The sequence below is a fragment of the Carassius carassius genome, chromosome 33 (genome assembly GCF_963082965.1).
Source record: "Carassius carassius chromosome 33, fCarCar2.1, whole genome shotgun sequence".
NCBI classification, from domain to species: domain Eukaryota; kingdom Metazoa; phylum Chordata; class Actinopteri; order Cypriniformes; family Cyprinidae; genus Carassius; species Carassius carassius.
Window position 1 is genome coordinate 948,896 of NC_081787.1, and position 19,042 is coordinate 967,937.

General features: G+C 35.4%; 2 protein-coding genes across 3 annotated transcripts in view; both read left to right on the top strand.

The window, feature by feature from the left end:
* Positions 1-725: 725 nt before the first annotated feature.
* LOC132113468 (uncharacterized) lies at positions 726-6,403 on the top strand. The gene is made up of 4 exons (XM_059521242.1): positions 726-847; positions 2,395-2,733; positions 2,963-3,073; positions 4,553-6,403. Exons 1-4 carry the CDS (start codon positions 802-804, stop codon positions 4,708-4,710), a joined length of 654 nt encoding a protein of 217 aa, XP_059377225.1. The 5' UTR covers positions 726-801; the 3' UTR covers positions 4,711-6,403.
* Positions 6,404-10,522: 4,119 nt separating this feature from the next.
* The window catches only part of LOC132113464 (uncharacterized), a 109,672-nt gene continuing 101,152 nt past the window's right edge, over positions 10,523-19,042 (top strand). The window contains exons 1-2 of one of the 2 annotated variants that reach the window (XM_059521232.1): positions 12,354-12,607; positions 12,818-13,051. In XM_059521232.1, the coding sequence (XP_059377215.1) occupies positions 12,439-12,607; positions 12,818-13,051 (403 nt within the window). In that variant the 5' untranslated portion in view covers positions 12,354-12,438. Of the gene's footprint in view, positions 10,709-12,353; positions 12,608-12,817; positions 13,052-19,042 lie in introns of those variants that run through there. The other variant, XM_059521233.1, reaches the window with a different exon arrangement.

Sequence of the window (19,042 nt, forward strand, 5' to 3'; positions counted from 1 at the left end):
ATCAGCCTTCTCACATTTTCTGCTGCTCACCTCCGGGTAAGAAAACCATTTCTGTCACAGATGAGTTTCAGCGATTGACGTGATCATCTTGAATGTTGATGTTCACAAGATGCTATTTTTATATTACAATACATTTTCGATGTAACCTAACTGCAACCGATATAAAAAGTTTCTGCTTGGTGTGGGTGGAAAAAAAAATGTGATGCCATTTTTACTTGTATGCATCTTTTTATACACAATGCAGCTGATGTAATCGTTTTGGTCGGTTGCTTCATCTGTCTTATTTGAAGTTTTGCAGTTTGGGTTCTGTGGTTTTAAAACTATAGTAAACGATGGAAACATACATGTTTTTAGACGATCTGTTTTATGGTCAATGCTTCTGCTGCTCTGCACTTCTGCTTTTCTACTTTCTCTGAAAAAAGTTGGTATATTCTTGAGCCTTCGAATGTTCAAATGATTCAGCAGATAAGGAAAATATGGCTTATTGGATTCAGACTAATCTCTGGAAATAATAATGACTTTCATGCATTTTAGATGAATTAATTCTATAAACTTTAGTTTGTTTATTCTTTTGTTAGTCATATTGTTGAAAAGTTTGTTGGTAAAAAACGGTTGACCAACAGTGTCTGTTTTCCCCTCCTATGTGAAAAGCTTCCTCTTTCTTTTTCTTTGTTAAAGTGATGTAGTTTCCTGGTGTGTCAGTAGAGCTGCTGTCTGTCTGTCAGTAAGGACGCTTCATATGACTCGATCTGACACTCTTCTGCTGGGATTGGACTCTTCTAGAGACTGGATTTTGGAGAAATGATGCTGATCTTTGGACTGATGCTGCTGCTGCAAACTGCTGCATGTGAGTCACTTATATATATATATATATATATATAAAAACAAAAATACCTTACAGATGATTAATATCATGAAAAACACATTACACAGCCAACCATGTTCATAGTTTAGATAGGTTTATTATGGCTATAGATTAAGAAAAAAGCTAGAGCAGAGATGAAAATCTGAAATGTCTCGGTTTAAGGTTGTGGATTAGTTAGTGATTACAGAAGAGGTACAGTAAATGTTAATTAGTAACTTTGAAAGCCATGGTGAGCCAAGAGGGAAATGTGAAAGAAATGTTCCTAAAGTGTTGAGAAAAAAAAATCACAAAAAGGACAGAATTCTCATGTGATGCATGTACGTTGATTGTTTGACATATAGATGGTTTGAAAATGGCCATTTAAGAGAATTTAAAAAGACTAAAAGGGCCCAGAGCTGACCAATAAACCATTTTTGCTGTAAAATTGCATTTTTCAAAAGCAATTTTAGTTCTTATTGATAGTTGTGTCCCAAGTCAAGTCACCTTTACTTCTACAGAATAGCGCTTTAGAGATTGTGTCAAAGCAACTTCAGTAATGAACAAGAAAATATCAGAATCAGTGATAAAAAGTTATCGAATATGAGAGGAAAACAAATTCAACTTTAAAGTGGCTTTAAAGAGACAATGGACCCTTTTCACAAGACTGTAATGAAGCCTTTAATTGTCATCAGCATGGTAAATCCTCATTAGATTTTCATATTTGTATTTTTTTATTTATTTATCTACATTTACAACACTATTGTTTGTATTATATCGCCTTTGCATCAAATAAAAAAATAAAAAAGTTAATGCTAATGCAAGGTTTTTTTTTTTTTAAATCAGCGTGTCTGGGAGTAAATTTGACATAATTCTCTCCTCTGACAACCGTCATCAGTCTCTCTAATTGGAGTTTTTCTTTTGCTATTTGTGCATCTGGGAATGCAAAAAATATGTGTGGTACTCCTCCATTCACTGCTCTTAAAGTTTACCCAACTATGACGACTTCTGCTGCTGAGAAAGCCGGAAATGTGAAAAAGGTCAATAGTATCATTATTTAGATCAATTCAGTTCACTGTTGATTGAGTATAGTTCAACAGTGTTGATGTCGCATCATCAGAGTATTTAAAGTTCATTTCTTATTATCTTCAGTCTGAACACACTACTAACATTATTTATACTACAAAATAGCTCAGAATAGTGTATCAGTATATGAATTAAGATGCACCTTACATTTATTTACTTATTTTTTAATATTGGAATATTTAAATGTGAGTGAAAGTCTGTATGTAAGACTGAAAGAGGTTGATGAGCAGAGATCAGATGTTTCAGTAGCATCAGGTCAAGTTTCTGACAGGTTTATTCGATAGTAGAAGTAAAAATGCTATATAAATGTCCCTGATTTTAATTCATGCTGAAAGGATCATTTAAATTGTATAATTTTGGTATTCTTTTGAACGTCCTATAAATGGTAATTAATTTACAAATAAGACTAAGTGTTTTAACAGTTGATGTTGGTAGATTTCACTGTGTGTGTGTGTGTTGTTCTTCAGGTCTGGAGGTAAACTGCAGTTTTGATCAATCTGATCCCTGTTACGCAGCTCTGGGACACAAACTCAATCTGCTGATGGAGCGGGACGCTAGTAAATATGACCTGCAGTTAAAAAAGAGAATAAACGACAACACAGCAGATGATCCAGTTTGTAGAGTAAAGAATGACATTATGAGCATGAGTGAATGTGATCTTTATAAAAGCAGACCTGAAGTGACAGTCATTAATGGGACTGTGATAATAAAGCGTGTGATCAGAGCAGATTCTGGGAATTACACATTAATTCTCTCTCACTCAGACGGCACAGAAACATCTAGAGATCTTCAAGTGATTGTTGAAGGTACAGAAACTCTCTCATCAGACTCATTCCAGTCTCATGTTCTCCAAAGATCTCACTCTCATGCAGATGAATTCTAAAAACAAATAAAAAAAGATTGATAATTAATTATAAAAAGACATCACAGAAACTCTCATCAGATTATTTAGATTTAAATATATTATCTTAATTCAATATTTATAAGCCATATTATGTTCAATGTTTAATAATGTTATGTTTTTTCCTTCCACAGGTCCTTCAGTTGCTCTGATCGTTCTGGGATGTTTTGCTGTAATTCTTATTATTCTGGTTGCCATTGCATATTACATTTACAAGAAGAGGAATCGACTCAAAACAACAGCAGGTCAGTCTTTAATTCATGAACCTACAGTAATTCTGTCCTGAAATTTAGCATCAGAGCACTGCTGCATTATTGCCTTTTTCACTATATTATTATTAACCTTATTTATCCTCATTGGTGAATCCAGCTTCTGATGAATGAATATATGTAAAAATAATGTTAACTAATATGCAGTTCATACACAAACTGTCACTGTTACCCAGGGAATAATTCACTTAAAAACTGTCATTATTTATTCAGCCTCATGTTCTTCCAAATCCAAATGTTGAGTAAATAATGACAGAATTAACATTTCTGCATAAAAAAGCATGAAATACAAAATCTTTCATATTTATTTATTACAAATCTGGTGGTAACAGAAATAGTTTGGGGATTATTATTAATTGGTATGCTTTAAATGACTGATAGCACAGTTCATATATATGTTTTTTTTTTAATTACTGACATTTAGTCATACTGTAGCTGAACAGAAATATTGGTTTTTAAGATGTGAATATTTTCTCAGCAGCTGATAAAAGTTTTGGTTACACTTTATTTTAAGGTGTCCTTTTACAGTGCAATTATACCTTTAAGAACAGAGCTACTGTACTTGCATGTAATTAAACATCATTAATGGTTATTATAATAGTAAGTACATGCAACCTGTGTAATAAGGACACCTTAAAACAAAGTGTTCCCAAAGTTTTTTTTTATTTTTCTTTCTTTTTTTTTTTTTACATGAAATGAAAATCTTGCCCTGATGTACTCAGAAATTATCTCAATCAAATCAGAGATGCAAATGCTCTGCAATAAAAAAAATAAAAAAAATCGGGAAAAAAAAGCGATTTAAATCAACTTTTACTTAAAAAATATAAAAACTCTATTATAATGTGACACTTTTGGGAAGTTATGCTCTTTTTAACTCCCAAACCTTACTGACTCTGACTCAAGACATGAATATAGTCTAAATTACAGAAGCATGAGAAAGTGAGAGAAAAAGTGATAAGAAACACCCTGCTCAAGTACAAAAGTCTAGCTAGGAAGCTGAAGTGTTTTTCTGCTTAACTGCTTAAACATGGTGTGTCACCACAGTCCTGACACTGAGTCATGAAGATTACAACATGACAGTCTCGACGAGTCTCAACGTTTTTACGAGAAATATGCAAAAAAGAAAAGAATCAAAACACATAAATAATGCATAGAAAACAAAAATATAAGTATATAGTACAAAATGTATAAATATGAAAATAAAGACAAAAGGGACAAAAATATACTTAATTAAATAATAATTCACAATACGTTTTATTCTTTATTTAAGAAATATTTATCATGATAAATCGATTCATCCCTAGTTCAATGTGATTTTAAACCCTGGTCTCAGGTGACTGCTGACCTCTTTAAATTTGCAAACACAAGATACTTAATGTACTTTCAGCATTTACACAACTGAAATCATCTTGTTTATGATCTGATCTGTTCATTGTCCTTCCTCTCTGTCTATAGATACAGAATACACCTCGACGGACGCTCAGACAAACAGGAATGAGAAGAACGAGCAAGAGCTTCATTATGAAGAGATTATGTTCAGCAGCTCAAACATTAAACAGCAGCCGCGTAAAACACAAGAGGAATGTGTGTACGCTCAGGTACAGATGCACTAGTGTCAAAACCAACACAGAAACACAAACAGTCAGTGGACTAGTGTGAGTTCACACTTAACTGTCGTGAAGACACAACAGGCCATTTCTTTGGCTTCTTATGATGAAATGCTGGGTTTATTGCACATTTATTTCCTGTGTGGTAACAGAAAAACAGTGTCTGATGCAGAACAGACATTTGAAAGAACAGACACTGGCCGACTGGAGGAATACTGTACATGACCGCTGTGGGCAACTTGTGCAGTATTTAACGTCTTTCTGTCACATACTACAAAATTAAAATACACTTTTGTTTTCAGTCCCCTTGTGCTGTCTTTTCCTCCACTTTGTCGCCTCCTAGTGAACAACAAAACAACAAAGATCCATTTTTTACAGACTGATGACGTGTTTCCATATATTAACATTGTAAATCAAGTTTTAAGTTTATTTATTTTTAAATAAATGTACAGGAGACGTATTTTATCTGTGATTTATTCTATGTGCTTTGTGGTGTTATCTGCTACCGTTCTCACAGAGGTGATTGGTTCACCTGTTGCTGATTGGCTGCCCAGTCTCCTCAGCTCCACTGATTGGCTGCAGTCAGGAGAAAGCCAGCATATAAAGCCAGCATAGCCTCATAATAAGCTGAGAGGGTTGCAGATTACTGTATATCTCGCAGCATGGACTTCTTTTTGCTTGATCCAGATAATGCAACGGTTTTCTGTTATAGATATGTGCTAACAATTGGTGATATTGTGAATGTAGCTGAACACATATTTTTGTTAAGAAATTAAGATTTTCTTTAAAGGAAACCTGTAGGGAGGTGGGTGCCTTTTTGTTTGAAATTGCTTTTCTCCTGGTTATGTGACAAAATTTACAATAACAGTAAAACAAAAAGCAGAGGTAGACGGCTGGCCAAACACAGCTTTGATGTCATTAACATTTGTCAATTAATATTTTATAATGGGGAATTTAATTTTAACTCTGCTTTTTAAGTGCAGATTTCTTTAATATTGAGGTTTCAAGGGAGGCTACCAAGCAAGTTATTAAAGATAACTTGCGGTAAAAAGGTATTTTACCAGATTATGTCGGTAGTAGTAAGTATACTGCACCTCCTGTCATAATTTGATGACTTTGACCTTTTGACCCTGCCCCCTCCCCACGCGGACCACCCACATAGCTTTGAACTTTTGACGGTCACAGTTCTCGTTACGACGTGTTTGTCATCAGCTGTGAAATGACTTAATATTTAGAAAACATCCGGCAGCTGTGATATGACCTGTTTTGTAATATCATGTCATTACGGATTAACCTTATGACAAGTGTTATAACATCTGTTTGTAATATAAACACCACTGTTTTAAATTGATCTCTAGTTCATTCTAGGCAGTGAAGTAGTGTGTTTATTTGGCAGTTTTGTGTATCATTTGCGACCAAAGTTTGAATCTGCCAAAAGAGAACATGTTTTTGACTAAACCATTCGATTTTGACCTGGAAGTTTGAAGTTTGCACAAGTTGGTGTGTAGTTTTGAGATGGTTTATAGTTGTGAGAAAATGGGGAATTGTTTCATGAATTGTGCGTTAGCAATCGATACAAACTGTAATGCATTTTTAATGCCACAGAACATTGTACAAGTCATCAACAATCAAAAAGCATACAATACCACACGTTACATACTCAGCACTTCACTGCACTCAAACACACACGCAAACAACACCTCAAACATTGTGTAAACAATCCACTTTAAACCACACACACAACACAACAAAAATGAAAAAAGCATGTTGATTCTTACTGCTCAGTAAACTGTATTTTTACTGTATCTGTATTGTGTTTTTTTATGTTTTAAGAGATTAAGTTGCATTCATAACAAAGTAGTCATTTACTAATCAGTAGTTGTCTCATGTCTTCCACTCATTTTAATATAACTAATTTAAGTATTGAGCGGTACCTAAATACAGTAAAAATACAAAAACTTAAAATGATCAGTCTGCATGAGTTTAAATTTCGTAATGGGGTAAGCAAGACTTTTATTGTAGAAATAACTTAAATGTATTAGTAAAATCTGCTTAAATATTTGAGTATTACAATAAATAAATTAACTGGGTTAACAATATTTTAAGTATTGCCGACTAAAGATTTTAAGGAACACTGCTTAGAATTCCATGTGAAATTTACTTAAGAAAAGGAATGCAAATAATTATGTAGTATATTAAGTAAATCTAGCTTTTTTTTATTGTTTTTTGCATTTTTACACTTTCAACTGAAACCCATCGCACCGTTGCGCTCAAAACTAGAAATTCAGTAAAGTTTGAGGTTGTTAAAGTTCCACCCTCTTGAAAAGGATACAGACACAGAAAAATAATATTGTGCACACAAAACCCCTGCATAACTCAATAACCTTACCATATGAATGCGGATCATTTGGCTATATTTTTTTATAAATGATACTTAAAATTTCTTTCTTTTTTCCTTACAACACTCTATTTAGACCTCTTGTTCAGATAGCTGATGACAATGTTCACATTTTACTCGTCATACTCGTTTCTTCCAACATTTCCACTTGACACTAAAGCGTAGGTCTATGTGTATACTCCATCAGTCAAAAGCATAAGCATCTACCAATTGCTACACTTTTCTGTTTGTACACATTTAAAATGACAAGAAAGATACAGTAATAATACAGATTACTGAACAATAAATATCAACATGCTACTTTTTTATATTTGTGCTGTTCTGTGTTTGTGTGGTATAAAGCAGAATGTTTACACAATGTTTGAGGTGTTGTTTGCGTGTGTGTTTGAGTGCAATGAAGTGCTTAGTATGTAACGTGTGGTATTGTATGCTTTTTGACTTGCACAATTCACCATTTTCTCACAACTATAAACCATCTCAAAACTACAAACCAACTTGTGCAAACTTCAAACTTCCAGGTCAAAATCAAACCGTTTAGTCAAAAACATGTTCTCTTTTGGTACACAAACCTGCCAAATACACATACTACTTCACTGCCTAGAAAAAAACTAGTGAGATCAGTTCAAAACACGGTTACGAAAACCTCCTTTTGGGGAAATAGGAATCCTTTTGCTAGTCAATGACTCTTACAGTATACGATATAAATAGAAGGATGCAGATACAGTAAAATACAGAAACTTTAAGCAAAGTTTACTTTCATTACATTACTGTAAAGCTATCTTATAGCATAGATACGTGTAAGGTTTACAACCATAGCAAAAGTCAAATAATTACTATTTTACGGCTATATTGGCTTCAAATGTGAAAACACTATTTGTGTTTACACACACTTTTTAAATTAAGCAAATCTAGGCTAATGGCAGTGAAGGGCACAGTTGTCAAATTACATCTCTAGGATGAAGAGGCTTCTGCCTGAACAATCTTTAATGACTGAATGCAATCGAGGGTCTTTCTCTGAAAATATTTTTCTTAAAGATACATTAACTTCATCTAAACTTCACAGCCCTGTCTGTGCTGTGACAAACAAACAAGCTCCTTTGCATAAATTCAAAGCAAAAATAAATGTTTATTTTTAAACATAAAGAAAGACTTTGGCAACATGTTGCATTTTGTGTGTGTGTGTGATTTTGTTTATGAGTCAACTTCATCATATTTTAATATTTATCATCAGAAAACGTTATTTTAAATAGTACTATATATATATATATATATATATATATATATATATATATATATATATATATATATATATATATATATATATATACTGTATATCACATTTAATGTATTACCATCTTTTTGTAACGGGGCCACAAAAATATGTGAGCAGCATGAATGTCATGTCTGTGATTTTGAGAAAGCAGCATTTATGAGTAGTTTTTGTTTAAAATGTGTTTTATAATCTCAAACATGAGTAAATGTTGAATACATGATTAAAGTCTATGATAAATTATTTGCATTGGTTTAGTAACTTGTTACTATGTGTTTTATACGTTTGATAAACTTAAATGGTGAATACTTGTTTAAAATGTATGTTTTGCTTTAGTAACGCTGTCATAATTATATATTTTATTTATTTATTTTCTTATACTTTAAAATAGAGAAGTCTCTTTTTAAGAGTAGTAATAATTCAGAACGCTTAAAAACTACATTTAATTAAAAATGTACGTGTATGCATAATTGTGTGGTGGTAGGTGTACAGTGAAAAAATAATTATACAGCTTTTGAAAAAGATCAATTATAATACATGGTCTTTAGAATTTTTACTATGATGGTAGGTTTAGAGGATGATACTGTATACAAATTATGATGTAAATATGAATATAAAAGGTTCTAAATATTATGTAGAAAATGTGTTGCAACAATTTGAATTGAATTGTGCCTATGGAAAGTCTGTATGTCAATAACATTGTTCGGCCTGTTAAAATGTACATCCTGGTAAAATGTACATTTTTATATTTTAGTGATGACTAAAATTACTGTAAATGTTTAGTTTTATAATGTGTGTGAATGCATTTTTCTAAATTTTCAATTAAAAGAAGAAAATAAGACTTGGAGACGATTGAATGTGTACACGTGCGTGCGTGAGTGGGGGGTGGGGGGGTGAAAAGAGAGACATGAATGCAACGGAATACCCGATATATATATATATATATATATATATATATATATATATATATATATATATATGTGTGTGTGTGTGTGTGTGTATTGCAGATTAAATCATATACACTAAATATATACATTACATTTTCAAATGTCAAGTTGTTTATGTGGTTTAGTGCCAGCATTTGAAATTCATATCAGGGAGAAACGGTCTTTAGCACAAAACTGTTTCACAATACTCTATGGATCTGTCACGGTCTGTGTGGAGAGATGAGGCGAGGACTCAAAGATGCAGTGAAAAAGGCTCTTTATTAATAATAAAAATAAACAAAACTAACAAAAGCTACCCCAAGGGGGAAAACCCAGCTGGAAGGCCAGAACAGAAACAGGCAAAGCCAGCTTAAACAAGGAGCACACAGACACATTAGACCACATACGACAAATAACAAAACAGCACTGGACTGCAAACACAAGGAGACTTTAGTAGGGCAGGTAACGAGGGAGACACAGGTGGAATAACTGAAACAATGAGGTAAGAAGGTGGGTGGAGTCAGACAATAGACAGGAGAAAGCACATGGAACCAAACAAACACAACACAAGCCATGTGCTTACACAAACACAGTGTCTTCTGGTGTCCAACCTGGGCACACCAGCGGAGAATGACAGGATCAGTACATAGAGAAATCGAGAGAGAAACATAGAAAGTCTACACTCAAAAACTGAAGAGTCTAACTTGAGCATGGTGCTGAAACATTAAAGAACAAATCTACAAAATCTAAATATCTACAAAATTCTTCTGTGCAACAATAGAGTAGACCTTATGTTTGATTATAAACAATATGGATTATGACATTGTGGTTTTCTCTGGTTTTACCATTTACTGGTATGTGTTGAAGTAAAATGAATATACATATATTGTAATACGTGCTGGAGTGTAAATCACGCACATGATGAAGGAGATAGCTAAATGGTTCTTTTAATGATTCACGGGAGGAAAAGGGCACATCCAAACACAAATCCAAATAAACGAACATCAATCGTGGACAAAGGAATAATGGAGAACACAGACTTTTAAACATCTGTAATGTGTAATGGGGAACAGAAACAGGTGTGGGGCTAATTAATTAATTAAACAAGAAAAGGAACATGACCAAATAAGGAAACTCAGAAAGAACAGAAATCCATAACTGTGACATATATACATGTCTTTTTTGTGTGTATTTAAGAAGGAACCCTTTCTGAAAAGCTTCCTCTTTCTTTGTTAAAGTGATGTAGTTTCCTGGTGTGTCAGTAGAGCTGCTGTCTGTCTGTCAGTGAAGACGCTGTGTGAGACTCGATCTGACACTCTTCTGCTGGGATTGAACTCTTCTCTTCTGGAAACTAATATAGAGAAATGATGCTGATCTTTGGACTGATGCTGCTGCTGCAAACTGCTGCATGTGAGTCACTTTCACACCAAACTTATAAAACTCTGAAATAAATACACTAATATTATACAAAAAATAAAACAGTTTAAAGTCAGGAGTCTGAATTCATGAACTGTATTCTGTATACATGAACTGTATACTGAACTGAACTTTCACAGAAATCCCTCTGCTGCTCATCTGCTCTTACAGCTCTGTCTAACTTTCTCTTTCACTCTGTTCTTCCCTGTTTTATCCCCATGTTCAGTTCTTTATTAGTAATTCAAACCCGATTCCAAAAAAGTTGAGAACTGTATGAGAATACAATGGATGTGGAAGTTTCAAATTTCAATATTGTATTCAGAATACAACATAGATAACATATGTTTAAACTGAGAAATGTATAATTTTAAGGGAAAAATAAGTTGATTTTAAATTTCATGGCATCCACAGATCTCCAAAAAGTTGGGACAAGGCCGTCTTTACCATCCCCTCTCCTTTGAAGTAAAGTGAAGTGACATTCGGCCAAGTATGGTGACCCATACTCAGAATTTGTGCTCTGCATTTAACCCATCCGAAATGCACACACACAGAGCAGTGAACACACACACACACACACACTGTGAACACACACTCGGAGCAGTGGGCAGCCATTTATGCTGCGGTGCCCGGGAAGCAGTTGGGGGTTCGATGCCTTGCTCAAGGGCACCTAAGTCATGGTATTGAGGGTGGTGAGAGAACTGTACATGCACTCCCCCCACCCACAATTCCTGCCGGCCCGGGACTCGAACTCACAACCCTTCGATTGGGAGTCCAACTCTCTAACCACCAGGCCACGACTTCCCTTTTTATAACAGTCTGCAAACGTTTGAGGACTGAGGAGACAAGTTGCTCAAGTTTAGGAATAGGAATGTTGTCCCATTCTTGTCTAATACAGGTTTCTAGTTGCTCAACTGTCTTAAGTCTTCTTTGTCGCATCTTCCTCTTTATGATGCGCCAAATGTTTTCAATGGGTGAAAGATCTGGACTGCAGGCTGGCCATTATGCACTGTAGATGATTATAACTTCAAACTCTTTGCAATTTTTCTCTGAGAAACTCCTTTCTGTGATTGCTCCACTATTTGTCGCCGCAGCATTGGGGGAATTGGTGATCCATTGCCCATCTTGACTTCTGAGAGACACTGCCACACTGAGACTCTCTTTTTATACTCAATCATGTTGCCAATTGACATAATAAGTTCCAAATTGGTCCTCCAGCTGTTCCTTATATGTACATTTAACTTTTCTGTCCTCTTATTGCTACATGTCCAAACTTTTTTGGAATGTGTAGCTCTCATGAAATCCAACATGAGCCAATATTTGGCATGACATTTCAAAATGTCTCACTTTCAACATTTGATATGTTTTCTATATTCTATTGAGAATAAAATATAAGTTTATGAGATTTGTAAATTATTCCATTCCTTTTTTACTCAAAATTTAAACAACATCTCAACATTTTTGGAATCGGGTTTGTATGCACATTTTAAATATCTTGGGAAAAAGATTAAAATGCTGAGCTCAAGGTCCTTGAAAATTCTGTAAATGTATGTGTTATGTGTCTGTGTGTGTTGTTCTTCAGGTCTGGATAGTTTCTGCTGGTTTGTTCAATCTGATCCCTGTTACGCAGCTCTTGGAGAGACACTAGAAAATATTACCTTAATATAATAAAGAGAATAAACGACAACACACAAGATGATCGAGTTTGTAAAGTAAAATATGGCAGGATGAGAATGAGGGAATGTGATCTTTATAAAAACAGAACAGAAGTCAAGGTCATTAATGGGTTTTTGATAATAAAGCATGTGATCAGAGCAGATGCTGTGAATTACACATTAACACTCTCTGACTCAGACGGCACAGAAACATCTAGAGATCTTCAAGTGATTGTTGAAGGTACAGAAACTCTCTCATCAGACTCATTCCAGTCTCATGTTCTCCAAAGATCTCACTCTCATGCAGATGAATCAGTTGAATCTCTGGGAAGGGTTTTATTCCTGTAGCACACAGTAAACACATTACAGACTCCAGTAATAGTTTGAGTAGTGTGGAAGATCAAGATTCTCCTGTGTTTGTCATGTGACTGTCATGTGTCCCTCCCTCTAGCTCCTATTGGCTCAGTGGAAGTGTCAATCATCTGCTCCTCCAGTGGGGTGATGAGGGTGTCCTGCTCCTCTGAGGGGGATCAGCTCCTCTACAGCTGGACTCTGAATGGAGGTCCACTGATGGATGGAAACAGCAGCATTGATCTGGATGAGGGAACTGATGGAGACATCAGCTGCAGCGTGAAGAACCACGTCAGTCACACACTGAAGACCATTAGACTAGTCTGTCCTACTGGTGAGATTCTAATACATACAAGAGCTAAACATGGTACAAGTTTAACAAACACACTACTGAAACATGAAAGATGGGTTTGTTTTGTGTCTCACTGTTGTTGTTCAGTGTGTTCAGTGTCTGTGGTGTTTGTTCTGGTCTGGTGTCTTCAGCTGATGGTTCTGTTCGGTCTGTTAGGAGCTTTTCACATCTATATGAGACACACGTCAGGTGAGAGACATTTATCATCATCATTATAGATTTGACATGCAAATATTAAGAGTCTGAAGATGATGATGAGGATGATGATGATGATGATGTGTTGTTTTTCGGAAAGAAAGAGGAAGATGAGAAAGTGAGAATGAGAAGATTTAGAGAGAGACATGAACACACAGCAGAAGATTCATGAGAGCAGCAGCAGATCTTCACATCTGTGAGAAATGACTTCAGAATCAGTTCAGCTTTCACCTGCTGAATAAAACCAGGAGACAGAAGAAGCTTTCATGATAGACATTGGTCTTTACATGTGTTGTGTTTATTTCTTGTAGAGTATGTTGATGTATATCTTGACTTTCTGAACATTATTTATGTCAGGTCTAAACATCTAATCATGAAATCACTAATTAAACTCATTTAGATGCAGAATTACAGACCTGTGATGAATTAATAAAACCAGACTGACTACAGAGTTAGTTATGAAGTATTTTATAATTTTTTTTATTTGTTGTACATTTGTTTTAACATCAGTTTTATTCATTTGTCTTTATGTTTTAATGAGCTTGCAGTATTTTTTATTTAATTACATGGAAACACTTTTGTTCATTCATGATAAAACTATTCTGTCACCGTTTTAACTATATATAAATATAAATAGGGTCAGTCACAATGCCCATACTGTACATGCAGTCTTTGCACTTGACCGGGTGTGTGCATGACATATTTCCTGAATTTGGCTGAAGTTTTCAAGTTAGTGTGAAAACCACAAGTGTGCGCAAGTACTTTTGATTAACCAATAAAACACACTTCCAACACAGTGTTGTAAAATTGTGAAGGTTATACAGAGCTATATTTAATACACAGATCCGATTTTTTGACCTGTTTGTTTACATTCACTTCAGACACGACTGGTATCCAATATGTGTGTTTACATAATTCCTGCCTAAAATGATAGTCCATTATCACTTTACGATGGTAGACCCTCAGGTTTTGAATGGATACTTGATGGAAAATGACAGTCATTTTAATTTGTTAGGCATTTTGTTTGTCTACAGCTCATTAGAAGAAGAATTCCTTAGTTAAATAAAGTGTGATACTTATTTAAATGACTTTGAATTGCTAAGAAATGGAAGCGTCATCACAAGTTCTACTAGGAAGACTAGTCACATTACAATTAGATCTAGCCAATCGTCACTCAACATGAGGAATATAAAAGCCCTCTACTCACACTTTTTTTGCATGTACTGTTGCTTGACTTATTTACTGGCTTTCCCTGGGTTAATTACATATGGTTAAGTTTGTCTCCTTCAAACTATTTCAAATTTGACATTCCTCTCAAGATTCACATTAGATAGTTGGCATTGCTCTGGTGTCGCGGTGAATGTTTTTGGTTGTTTAGTACTGTTGGATGATACACAGGCTTCAGAGTTTTCTCGGCAGATGATGTGATACAATGGCGGAGTTCCGAGTGCTTTCCAGTGTTGCCAGGCTTTCTCAAAACAGCCAATTGCTACTCAAAACTAACACATTTGAATTTTGAGAATGGTTCCCTGAAAAAAAAAAAAATCCATTCCAGATGTTAAGTATCACATTATTGGGGTCGCTTCAACCCGCGGACATTTAAAGCAAAAATTGGCTATTTTTTTGAAGATTGAAAGCCTTTAATAATGAGCCTCAAAATGCCTCATTACATTGTTTATTCAGTCATTGTTTCTGATGTGTATGGTCATTTGAGTTCTTTAAAGTCCACGTGAACCGAAAGTTGCTGCCGACTTTGTATCAGTGTGGTGACGTATTTCCAGCTGAAATGGAATATTGAATAGAGGGCATGGTTTTGTTTGCGCTCCTGGTCTCTGTCTCTCACTCATAGCAAACTAATGGCTGGAGGGGTGTTTTTAAGGATATTCTGTACAAACTGTCAAATTGACGTCATCAGAAAAGGAATGCCATTCCAGAGCGGAAGTAAATGTTCAGACTTTGATTAAGGATTACAAAGACGATTATTTTAATTTCTCAGTGGATCAACTTGCACAGATGGTTTACATCAATACTAGCATGTGTGCTCGTAAAGTCATTTTTGATTTCATGCGGACTTTAGGTTATAATCAAGGCTTGTTTATTTTTTGCATCTACTGGCATTGGTTCAATCTGTTTCCTCATACCTATTGACTTAAACGCAAAGGAGGAGCAGAGACGGAAAAGAGAAAAGCCCTGGCCACAGACGCAGCAAGTTGCTTCAAAATCCCAGCCATGTTCGCCATTAAGGAAGCAGGTCGGTCAGAATTACATTTATATTTACTATGGTCAGGGCCGGCCCTGACCAATTTGCTGCCCTAGGCAAGATTTTACCTGGCTCCCCATGCATCACAGCCCATTTCACCCTGTCATTGTGTTCATGATTTAGCATATATATATATACACACACACACACACACACACACATTACAGCAGAACTGTTTCCAACACTCATAATAAATCATCATATTAGAATGATTTCTAAAGGATCATGTGATAGACCGGATGTCACATGTGACACTGAAGAATGGAGTAATGATGCTGAAAATTCAGCTTTGCATCACAGAAATAAATGATAATTTAAAGTATAATAATTTGTAAACAAATTATTTTAAATTGTAATAATATATCACAATATTAAAAATTTTTCTGTATTTTTGATCAAATAAATGCAAGCTTGATGATCAGAAGAAACTTCTTTCAAAAACATTAAAAATAGTAATGTTTCCAAACTTTTGGCCTGTACTGTATCCCCCCAAAACTGCACAACTGTAGAGTAAAACATTAATAAAAAAGTGATAATAAAAAATGCGTCTTAAAACTGACATGATTGTACAAAATCACAGTCTGGGGACTCAGAACTCAGAACAACTGCTAACATTAAGTTTAAGGTAAAAATAACTGCCATGAAATTATAGTATCTTCCTCCTATGCAATAAATTGTTCTTTCACTACATCTCTTTACCTGTGTCTTTATCCTCTTCTCTTCTTTTTGGCACTGTATCTATCACAGACTATGCTCATTTATAATGTGTCATGTAAATTCGGCCTTCCGTCACAATCAGGAAACTTTCACCGTGTCTAGAACTGGCGCGAGCTGCCAGGCCCGTTTCTACGAGCTGTGCGTTAACAAAAGCAGTGCTGTCTACATTGGATGCGGCGTCGGGCACGCTACACAACAAATTACCAACAACTGATCGTGCGCGCGCGCTGTTTCTGACGCACTTCAAGCACTCGATGGGCGGGGGAAGATTGAAGATTTTTTTTTTTTTTGCTTTATTTGCTAGTATTTCGATTTAATGGTTTTTAAATAGTAGCCTATTATAAAAAAAATATGTAAAAAAAAAAAAAAAAAAAATTCACTCGTTCACTCATTCTGGCGCCCCTATGGATGAGTGGGGCCCTTAGCATTTGCCTATACCGCGGGCCGGCCCTGACTATGGTTCACTGAAAAAACCGAACCGTTCAGTTCACCACACATCGACACGCGCTGGGACCGCTGTTCAACTTAAATCTGACAAAGCATCTGTAATATGGTTTACTATAAATAACACGTTAAACAAACAGGGTTCAGGTAATATAGGTTTCTGTTGATGGATGCGCATTCTGGATTCCCAGACATTACAACAACAGCGATGAAAAATACCCCTACAAATCATTGACTCTTGTTCAATACTAATACGAACACTGGATCAGTGCATTCTCTTAAAGTGACAGTCTTTATATTAATCGAACAGCAACAACCAAGAAATCACTCACTGCTCGATTAAAAAGCTTTTTTTTTTTTTTTTACTTTAATAAAGAATAATCTTTAATTTATAGTCCAAATGCAATGCTGTTTTACATTTGATTACTTTAATTTCTGTACCTAAAATCTAATGCAAGACCTACCAAAAAAAAAACTTTATTGTATTTATTCGTGCTGTTGCTTGTAGTTAGAATATTCTTAATAATATGATAAAATATATATATATTTATACTTACAATAGATAAAATCTATAAATAAATAAAAAAAATATATATATATATATATATACACACACATCATGTGTATCATCTATCATATGAAGATACAGTATTTTTTTAGTGTCAAAATTGACCAAAAATTGATTTTCCATTTCTAGCCTACAATATGTAGCCTAGTGTACAAATCTTATTTATTTTGAAGGTGATGAAGGAAGTAACAGTAGCACTAGTGCTGTTAGTGCTCCTGCGGTTGCACAAGAGAGGGTGGACAGTTCAGCATTCAAATCAGAGCAAGAACCTTAAAGTTAAGTTTAAGCTATAAGCATAACTAAACATGCTGGCTATACTCTTAGAAAAATATGTGCTTTTATGATAAGGTCATCGGTAGTAGGACTGTGATCATTGGGACATACAATTGATGGCTGCATAATTAATATAGATTATTGAAAGTGCTTATTTCATATTGCAGAGAAACAATGTGCAGAGTGAGAGAGAGGGGGATTAAGGGAAAGATGAAAGAGAAAGTGAATGCCTTGATACTTCTTTTGATTATTTTGCCCGTCCACAGTCTAAGGATTTTGATTTTTTTTTTTTTTTAAGTATAACCCAATTCAAACAACTGAAAGAGCCAAAGATTTTAGCAGTCTGGTGGACACATGAATTGGGTGGTGGTGACTGCAGCAACAGAGGTGGCCTGGGGTGGAGTCAAATTCCCAGCCTGATTTACTGTCCCAGTCCGCCACTGATGGTCATCCTCCGCATTTGAATCCCACATTAGACCTGAACCACTAAACATCTCAATGATTATCAAGCTGTCCTCAAGGTAATCTATATGCAATTACTGTTGGTGGTACAGTACCTCTTCATATTACTCCCAACAACCTCTATGGTTTACTGCGGCTTATCTTGGCTTTTCTTTCTGTGGCCTGTCTTTCTTGGCCTTCCCCTCCGTTACCCATTTCGTGGCATTTCCCACCGAGGCCTTACTCTCTGTGCATACAGAGGCATTTCTTTTTACGGCCTCTTGGCTTTCTCACTATGGCTCATCTGGGAATCTCCATCTGTGGCCTAGCTAGGCCTTTTCTCTGCAGCCTTCATGTCTTCTCTTTAAGCCCCGCCCGGGGCCTTTTCTGTGGCCTAGTCTCAGCTTCAGACGTCACGGCATGGGACGTAAATGTCTGGTGCATACGGGACATAAAAGTGGAAACACTTTAGGAGTGTCAAAGTCATCATCGGATTGGTTAAGTTCTACAGGAGTTCTGTGAGAAGTGTCACGTTGTTTAATGTTCCGCCTGGAATTAAAGATTACCATAGAACCACCCCCCCACACACACACACAAGAAGAAAGCCGGCCTATCTGGCCTATCGTGGTCTCTATCAGTGCCTGGCCTATTGTGGCCTTTATCCAGCTTTTCTTTGCCTCATTGACTATCTGGCCTATGGTGGCCTCTATCACTATTTCACTTTAATTATGATTAATTAAATCTTATTTTGTCCTTATTTATTTATAACATTATTATTCCTCTGAAAGTTGAATAAATAATCTTTCCATTGATGTATGGTTTGTTAGGATAGGAGAATACCAGAGGCAGTGGTTGAAAACCAGCTCCTGAATGTGCAATATCTTACCTAACTTACATACTGTAAAGTTTCTATATAAATAAGATGCATGCACATGCACATCTGACAAACGTGTCGCCCTCGAGAACGAGTATTTTGTTCATTATATGGCTCGGCTCTGTGTTCCTCTTCAGTTCTCTCTTCACAGCAGTTCAGTCAGTGTACTGTTTGAGTAAATGAATTACTCCGGGATATTGG

What these genes read in the sequence shown, in the direction of transcription:
- LOC132113468 (XM_059521242.1), top strand. Translation starts at nt 802, where the DNA reads ATGATGCTGATCTTTGGACTGATGCTGCTGCTGCAAACTGCTGCAT. An exon ending in TCTTCAAGTGATTGTTGAAG is followed by an intron (nt 2,734 to 2,962) that starts GTACAGAAACTC and finishes TTCCTTCCACAG; the next exon opens with GTCCTTCAGTTGCTCTGATC. An exon ending in TCGACTCAAAACAACAGCAG is followed by an intron (nt 3,074 to 4,552) that starts GTCAGTCTTTAA and finishes CTCTGTCTATAG; the next exon opens with ATACAGAATACACCTCGACG.